This window comes from Pavona decussata, unplaced genomic scaffold (genome assembly GCF_977016875.1).
Source record: "Pavona decussata unplaced genomic scaffold, jaPavDecu1.1 SCAFFOLD_114, whole genome shotgun sequence".
NCBI lineage: Eukaryota > Metazoa > Cnidaria > Anthozoa > Scleractinia > Agariciidae > Pavona > Pavona decussata.
Genome location: NW_028145528.1, coordinates 7,197,501 through 7,206,682, shown reverse-complemented (window position 1 = coordinate 7,206,682; position 9,182 = coordinate 7,197,501). Strand labels below are relative to the sequence as shown.

Sequence of the window (9,182 nt, the reverse complement as noted above, 5' to 3'; positions counted from 1 at the left end):
GTTCTAAGAAATTCTTTTTGTAACAATTGAAGGGCAAACGTTTTGGTTTAGAATGGGGACAACTTATGAACTCATGAAAAATTTCATTTTCTGGTAGATACTTCATGCGCAGCAGTTTAGCTCCATTTTAAGTCGTTTCTCCTCATCTATAGTATTCTTCAATTTACAACTTGCAGCATTTGTCGTCGCTTTAATAGAAAATCATGCAAACTGTTGTTGGGTCTTACTACTGGACTCCATTCGTTCTTATGTTATGATTATGCAAGACGAAATAAAAAGCATGCAAATGAAAAAAAAGCAGTAATTAGCAAAGACAAATAGCTAAAGTGAAAGAAAATGTATATTGTTGGTACCTCTTTCAACTTGTTACACCGTTGCAAGATTCATTTACGCTTCCTTGAAAAGCGAGCTCTTGAAAGAGATCTTCACTATCGGTGGCCATATTGACATATTGTTAGGAATTAATTAAGACAACACTGTCCACATTCTGGACCATCGTTCTCAACGCATTTCCAAAACTAAACACATAATGTTTGTCTACTGCCCAGTGTTCTCTTAGCCCTGAGACTTTTTCAAAGCTCTTTAATACCTCCAACAGCAACCCTTACGATGCCTCATCTCTCAATATGCCACTTCTGTCACCTGCGTACTGTAATTCCACACATATTAATTCCATGAATGTCTGTGTTCTATCTAATAGCAATCGCTAAACTTTCTGCCGCAATAATAAACTTGATGAACTTGAGCTTGGTGCAGCCAAACCTGTTCCGAACTGAAAATTTATATTCCGCGTTTCATTTTGTGTAAGGCGCATTGCGTGTGTAGGAGTGGAGACTAAGTTCCAATGAGTGGACACTGGGTCCGAGTTTATGTTATGAAAACGTTGCTCGACGTTCTGGTCGAGAATCATGAAATGTATTGCCTAAGTTTTCGTTGCGTTTTAGTGAATAAATCGTTCATTTTCATGGTCCTTTGAGTCGGATGAACAGTATCGACGATCGGTCAAGCGAAAAGGAGTGTTGGACTTCTGTTTCTTGCCGCGAAAAAGTGGGTTTTCGCATCTTGGCGATTGGCGCCAAAACACGTGTGTTGCAGCACCTTGATCGAGTGGAACTTCAGTGGATTTGCAGTGGAATTTTAAACGGTGTTTGAAAATGTCGAAAGATTTAGAAGCTGTCAAGAAAAAGAGAAGGTTTCTGAGAAAATCTTTAACAGACACGGTGAAGTCAGTCGACGAAGCCCTGTCACAACAAGATAATCATGCACGAATTCAAGTGTTGAAAGATAACATCGCAAGCAAATGGAGCGATTTGCAAGAAGTGCAAGGCACAATGTGCACGATGTTGGAAGATGCTGACATTGATGCCGAGTGTGAGAGTCACAATGAGTATGAAGGGCGTGTGATTGAAAGCATGGCGAAAATGACGAGTTATCTTTCAAGTAAACATTTGCCAGAAGTGAAATTGGCGGGAAGCAACCCACATGTATCTCAGTCGTCTTCTCAAGTACAAGTTAAGCTACCCAAGATCAATCTACCAACCTTTGATGGCAATGTTTTGAGTTGGCAACCCTATTATCAGTCGATAAAAGTTTCGGTAGTCGACAATGCGTCGTTGGCAGATGTCCAAAAATTAGAGTATTTGATGAGATCGCTAAAGGGTTCGGCTGCTGAAGCGGTGAAAGGTTTTGCAGTGGTACAAGCGAATTACCAGCCAGTTTTGGAAATCCTGAAGGAAAGATTTGGGCATACAAGGTTAATCCTCGATGCACATGTAAGATCCTTGATCCATTTGCCACGTTTGAGCTGTGATGATGCAGCCTCCATGCGTAAATTTTACGATGAAGTGATAGGTCACGTTCGTTCTGTCGAGTCCATGGGTGAAAAGTTTAAATCTGAAACTTTGGCTCCTGTTCTGGTGCCCCTTATCGTGGACAAGCTACCTAAAGAAGTTGTGGAAAAATGGGAACTGGAGCTCAGTGAGGAAATAGCTAAGCAGGACTGTGTAGAAGTGAAAACACTGTTCACTTTCTTGGAACAACTGATTAGAGCTAAAGAGTCTTCCCAACCTCCTTCTCTTGATTCGAAAGCTCCAGCAAAGGAAAATCCTGGAAATCGTGAAAATCGTTTCAAGTTTAACCGCTCGCAAAGGTCATCCACCCCTGCATTATGTGCGACAACGCAAGAGGGCAAGTGTGTCATTTGCTCCAAAAACCATGGTTTGAAGTCATGTGTCAGTTTTCTGTCATTGCCTGTAAAAGAAAGGTTCAGAAAGGCAACGTCTAAGGGTCTGTGTTTCCGATGCCTTGAATCTGGTCATAGAGCTGAAGTGTGCCAGAAGCCTCCATGCAAGCACTGCCAAGGTAGACATCACAGTCTCCTGCATCAAGATTCAGCTCGACCTCACTTGGAAGAAGTTAAGGTGGAATCGGTCCCTGAATTACCATCCCCTTCATCAGGTCCTCCTGTGTCATCTTCAGTTGTGGCAAATTCTGTTGCAGTGGGCTCGGGTGGAAAGGTGATTCTGCAGACTGTACCAGCTATTTTGTGTGGAGTGAATGGGTGTTCAAAAGTTGTGAGATGTTTCTTTGATCCTGGTTCTCAAACATCGTTTGTTCGGCAGAGTGTAATTGATGAGCTTGGTCTTAACGGGAAGAGTGTCAAAATTGTTGTCTCTGGATTTGGAGGAGAGGCTACCAAGAACACTTTGCGGAAGAGAATTACATTTACTGTGGCACCTGTTGATAAATCTGGACAGCCTCAGTGTATTGAAGCGCTTACTACACCAGTAATATGCCGGCCAGCTGAAGCTGTGGATATTCATCCAGCAAGATGGTCTCATCTTCGGAACATAGTATTTCCTGAAGAGTTCCCTAGAGATGAACAGGAGATTGATGTGCTTATTGGTTTGGATTTCTATTATTCCTTCGTGACAAGAGACATTGTAAGAGGACGTTCCAGTGAACCAGTTGCAGTTCGCACAACTTTGGGTTGGGTCTTCTGTGGACCAACAGGTGGTCATGACCGAGAATGCACTGTGTCTATGAATGTTCAAATTGGTGTTGAGGAACAATTGAATGAAACACTTCAAAAGTTCTGGGATTTGGAGTCCATTGGTGTTAGACCTGCTGAAAGTTCAGTTTCTACTACTCATGTTGAAGATATGGTCTTGAAGAAGTTTAAAGAGACTCTAACGTACAATGATGGTCGCTATGAAGTATCCTTACCGTGGAAGAAAGATCGTGTTGCATTGAAAGATAATTACCGGCAAGCGGAAAGTAGGTTGTACAATCTAGAAAAGAAGCTGCTCCAAGAGCCAATGAAAGCTATGTCATACCGAGAAGCGATTAACAAGTATGTTGAGAATGGTGTTGCTGAAGAAGTACCTTGTGATGAAGTTACACCGACAGATGGGCGTCCTGTGTTTTATCTCCCCCATCATGCGGTCATTAGAGAAGACAAGCAGACAACCAAGACAAGAGTGGTGTTTGATGCATCAGCTAAAGATAGCAATGGTGTCTCTCTGAACAGCTGCTTAGAGCCAGGCCCAGCATTGCAGTCAGATTTAGTTGGAATTATTCTGTGTTTTCGAAAGAATCATGTAGCTATCATGGGTGACATAGAGAAGATGTTCTTACAGATCCGGTTAAAAGAGGAAGACATGGATTCACACCGGTATCTATGGAGAGATTTGGACCCTAAGGCCACGCCTAAGATTTACAGAATGACAAGGGTCACATTTGGAGTTGTTTCCAGTCCTTTTCTTGCCATTGGTACTATTCAAGAGCATGTGAAAAGGTGTAAAGGAACATTCCCTGTTGCATCAAGTGAAATTTTAAGGAACACTTATGTTGATGACTTTGCTTCAGGGAGAGACAATGTGCAGGAAACACTGAAATTGCAGCAAAGTGCAACTGAGCTTATGCAGAAAGCTGCCTTTAATTTGACAAAATGGTCAAGCAATTCGTCTGAGCTTATGGATTCTTTACCTGAGAGGGACAGAGCAGCAGTTAGTCTCGTCAACCTGGAGAGTGATTTAGCAGAAGCACATCCAATGACAAAAGCATTAGGTTTAAAGTGGAATACGATAACTGACAGCCTTGTCTTTGCAATTGATGCGGACATTGTTAAGTCCAGATCAGAGACAGTGTACACAAAAAGAAAAGTGGCGTCTTTAGCAGCAAAGATTTTTGATCCGATTGGTCTAATCGCACCGTTTTCAGTGAGGTCAAAATTGATTCTTCAAAGTTTGTGGACCCAAGGTGTTGGATGGGATGAGGAAATTCCCATGGAAGTCTCATTGAAATGGAATCAGTGGGTTCAAGAACTTTCAGAACTTGAACACGTTCACATTCCAAGATGTTACACTGATTTGTCATTAAGTCAGAATCCTGAAGTTGAGTTACACGCATTTGGTGATGCGTCGGAAGTTGCTTATGCCTCTGCAGTTTATCTGAGAGTTGTTAGTGAAGATGGAAAGGCATCTACCAGTCTTGTAATGTCCAAGACCCGAGTGGCTCCTGTAAGGAAGATTACACTTCCGCGCTTAGAGTTGATGGCTGCTGTAATTACTGCTAGACTTTGTACCTATGTCAAAGGTGCAATCGATTGTCCCATAAACCGCATTGTTTGTTGGACAGACAATTCTTCAACTTTACACTGGATCAGAGGAGCCGCCTCACAGTGGAAACCATTTGTTGCCAATCGTGTTATTGAAATTCAGTCATTGTTAGATCCCAGTGTTTGGAGGTACTGTCCAGGACCGCAGAATCCAGCGGATCTACCTACCCGAGGTTTGTCTGCAAGTCAGTTAAGAGAGAGTCATTTGTGGTGGAAAGGACCCTCTTGGTTGCAAGAGTCCGAAAAAGATTGGCCCGAGGATTTGAGGTCAAAGCCTTCCAGGGAAAATGTTGACCCAGAGAGGAAGAGTAAAGCTAGTGTCAGTTGTGTTGTGCAACCCAAAGAGCCATTCATTGACTTCACAAGATTCAGTAAGTACGGTCGCTTGCTAAGAACTGTTGCTTGGATCAGAAGATTCGTTAGAAACTCAAGGGTGAAAGAGGAGGAAAGGATTGACAGCCCTTTAACTGGTTTAGAGATGCAAAATGCAGAAAAATGGTTGATTTTTCATGTACAAGAAGCAAGTTTTGCTGAAGAAATTACGTCAAGTAAACGGCATGGTACAGTGAAGGACAGCAACCTGGCCAATTTGAACCCGTTTATGTGTCCTACTAGTGGTTTTCTTCGTGTTGGAGGAAGAATTCACAAGTCACTGTTACCAGAAGAGGAGAAGCATCCTATTATCTTGCCTTCCAACAATCCTGTTGTTAAGTTGTTGATTGATGATGTTCACCGCCGTGAGCTTCATGCTGGAGTTGAACACACTTTGTCAGTTTTGCGACAGAAATTTTGGTTGATCAAAGGACGATCGACTGTCCGTCAGACACTGAGGAACTGTCTAATATGTCGCCATTACCTAACAAAGCCCTTTGGTCAGCGGATGGCACCACTTCCTGAAGACAGAATTAAGCCTGCGCCCCCGTTCACTAATGTGGGACTAGACTTTGCTGGTCCTTTGTATTTGAAAGACAGTGATGATAAAGTCTATATCTGTTTATTTACATGTGCAGTTACCCGTGCGGTACACTTAGAGTTGGTGTGTAATATGACGACTGAGCGATTTCTCCTTGCTTTGAGACGCATGATTGCAAGAAGAGGAATGTGCAGCATTATTTGGTCAGATAATGCAAAAACTTTCAAGGCTGCTAACAAGGAGCTACAGCAATGTTGGAGAGTATTGGAATCAGACCAAACCCAGAGTGCTTTGTCCGAAAAGAAGATTCAGTGGAAGTTCATAGCGGAGAAGGCCCCATGGTGGGGTGGGTTTTATGAGCGACTTGTAAAGAGTGTTAAGACGCCATTGAAGAAACTATTTGCCAAAGCAATGTTAGATGCCGAGCAGTTAACTACTATTTTGGCTGAAATTGAAGCACAACTGAACAGTCGTCCTCTTACTTACCTGGGTGCAGACCCTGATGACTACAGTGTGATTACCCCTGCACAGATTCTGATTGGCAGACACCTTCAAGTGTGTCCGACTAAAGACACTCATGTTTCAGAACAGACATCAAGAGCCCTCACCAAACGATTTCAGTATCACCAGAGGCTCGTAAATGGATTTTGGAAGCGTTGGCATGCAGAGTATCTGAAATCCCTGACACCCCTCAAGAAATGGTATAAGATTGGTCGTGAAATCCGTAAAGGTGACCTGGTCCTTGTGAGTGAGGATCGTGTAGCTCGGGGTCAATGGTCACGTGCACGAGTGGAAGACACCCACACAGGCCGCGATGGACTTGTCCGGTCCGTCACCCTGCGAACCTCATCCGGAAGTGTTACTCGCCGTCCAGTGCAGCGGCTACACCTGTTTGAAGCCTGTGATGCTGATATAGCTGCTGAACTTAATTGAACTTGATGAGACATTGTTGAACATTTTAGTTGAACTTTATTGAACTTTGTTGACAAGTTACATGTGATGCACTCCCTGCATCGGGCGGGAGGATGTTCCGAACTGAAAATTTATATTCCGCGTTTCATTTTGTGTAAGGCGCATTGCGTGTGTAGGAGTGGAGACTAAGTTCCAATGAGTGGACACTGGGTCCGAGTTTATGTTATGAAAACGTTGCTCGACGTTCTGGTCGAGAATCATGAAATGTATTGCCTAAGTTTTCGTTGCGTTTTAGTGAATAAATCGTTCATTTTCAAAACCTAATAAGGAGTATCAAAAGTCCAGGAAAATTGAAACAGTTCAGCAAGAAACATGTCAGAAATTGGAGGACTGCATAAACAAGTGCCTTGATCAAGGGAAAAAAATGGAGTGTCAAATGTGCAAGAGAAGAAATATGCCATGCACTGCCTGTCTAGAGTGTCTAAAAACAGTGTGGAAATTGAATAAGTAGTTCACAGTTTTGGAAAGAAAAAATATTTCGAACAGCAGCGCAATCACATCCTCGAACTAATTTGTTAGAGGAGTTAAAAACGCTTCCTCCAGGCGAAATGCTGGAACCGGATACTTTCTGGCACTGTCTTGTGACATAACTGAGACCACTTTCTCAATATCCCTTCTTTAGTGACATTCTCAATTCCGTACAGGCAGAAATCTGTCTTCCAGACCAGGAAACAACGTGATAGTTATTGTAATCCTGTCCACACCATGACAGATCACAAAATTGTTGAAAAGTTGCTGCTCTTGAACAATTTCACCATTTCTTAGAACAGCCAAGACATCGTGAAGCTTGTGGTTGTGTATCTTAAGGATTTTGTTGACATTTTTTCTACTTTAATCTTGTATTCACGTTCTAAGAAATTCTTTTTGTAACAATTGAAGGGCAAACGTTTTGGTTTAGAATGGGGACAACTTATGAACTCATGAAAAATTTCATTTTCTGGTAGATACTTCATGCGCAGCAGTTTAGCTCCATTTTAAGTCGTTTCTCCTCATCTATAGTATTCTTCAATTTACAACTTGCAGCATTTGTCGTCGCTTTAATAGAAAATCATGCAAACTGTTGTTGGGTCTTACTACTGGACTCCATTCGTTCTTATGTTATGATTATGCAAGACGAAATAAAAAGCATGCAAATGAAAAAAAAGCAGTAATTAGCAAAGACAAATAGCTAAAGTGAAAGAAAATGTATATTGTTGGTACCTCTTTCAACTTGTTACACCGTTGCAAGATTCATTAACGCTTCCTTGAAAAGCGAGCTCTTGAAAGAGATCTTCACTATCGGTGGCCATATTGACATATTGTTAGGAATTAATTAAGACAACACTGTCCACATTCTGGACCATCGTTCTCAACGCATTTCCAAAACTAAACACATAATGTTTGTCTACTGCCCAGTGTTCTCTTAGCCCTGAGACTTTTTCAAAGCTCTTTAATACCTCCAACAGCAACCCTTACGATGCCTCATCTCTCAATATGCCACTTCTGTCACCTGCGTACTGTAATTCCACACATATTAATTCCATGAATGTCTGTGTTCTATCTAATAGCAATCGCTAAACTTTCTGCCGCAATAATAAACTTGATGAACTTGAGCTTGGTGCAGCCAAACCTAATAAGGAGTATCAAAAGTCCAGGAAAATTGAAACAGTTCAGCAAGAAACATGTCAGAAATTGGAGGACTGCATAAACAAGTGCCTTGATCAAGGGAAAAAAATGGAGTGTCAAATGTGCAAGAGAAGAAATATGCCATGCACTGCCTGTCTAGAGTGTCTAAAAACAGTGTGGAAATTGAATAAGTAGTTCACAGTTTTGGAAAGAAAAAATATTTCGAACAGCAGCGCAATCACATCCTCGAACTAATTTGTTAGAGGAGTTAAAAACGCTTCCTCCAGGCGAAATGCTGGAACCGGATACTTTCTGGCACTGTCTTGTGACATAACTGAGACCACTTTCTCAATATCCCTTCTTTAGTGACATTCTCAATTCCGTACAGGCAGAAATCTGTCTTCCAGACCAGGAAACAACGTGATAGTTATTGTAATCCTGTCCACACCATGACAGATCACAAAATTGTTGAAAAGTTGCTGCTCTTGAACAATTTCACCATTTCTTAGAACAGCCAAGACATCGTGAAGCTTGTGGTTGTGTATCTTAAGGATTTTGTTGACATTTTTTCTACTTTAATCTTGTATTCACGTTCTAAGAAATTCTTTTTGTAACAATTGAAGGGCAAACGTTTTGGTTTAGAATGGGGACAACTTATGAACTCATGAAAAATTTCATTTTCTGGTAGATACTTCATGCGCAGCAGTTTAGCTCCATTTTAAGTCGTTTCTCCTCATCTATAGTATTCTTCAATTTACAACTTGCAGCATTTGTCGTCGTTTTAATAGAAAATCATGCAAACTGTTGTTGGGTCTTACTACTGGACTCCATTCGTTCTTATGTTATGATTATGCAAGACGAAATAAAAAGCATGCAAATGAAAAAAAAGCAGTAATTAGCAAAGACAAATAGCTAAAGTGAAAGAAAATGTATATTGTTGGTACCTCTTTCAACTTGTTACACCGTTGCAAGATTCATTAACGCTTCCTTGAAAAGCGAGCTCTTGAAAGAGATCTTCACTATCGGTGGCCATATTGACATATTGTTAGGAATTAATTAAGACAACACTGTCCA

General features: G+C 41.5%; 1 protein-coding gene across 1 annotated transcript in view; it reads left to right on the top strand.

Annotated features, from left to right (window-relative positions):
• The first annotated feature begins 1,154 nt into the window (after window positions 1-1,154).
• Window positions 1,155-9,182, top strand: part of LOC146470554 (uncharacterized) — a 10,638-nt gene continuing 2,610 nt past the window's right edge. Inside the window, exon 1 of the mRNA XM_085121946.1 lies at window positions 1,155-6,432. Coding sequence (XP_084978072.1) covers window positions 1,155-6,432 — 5,278 coding nt within the window. The remainder of the gene's footprint in view (window positions 6,433-9,182) is intronic.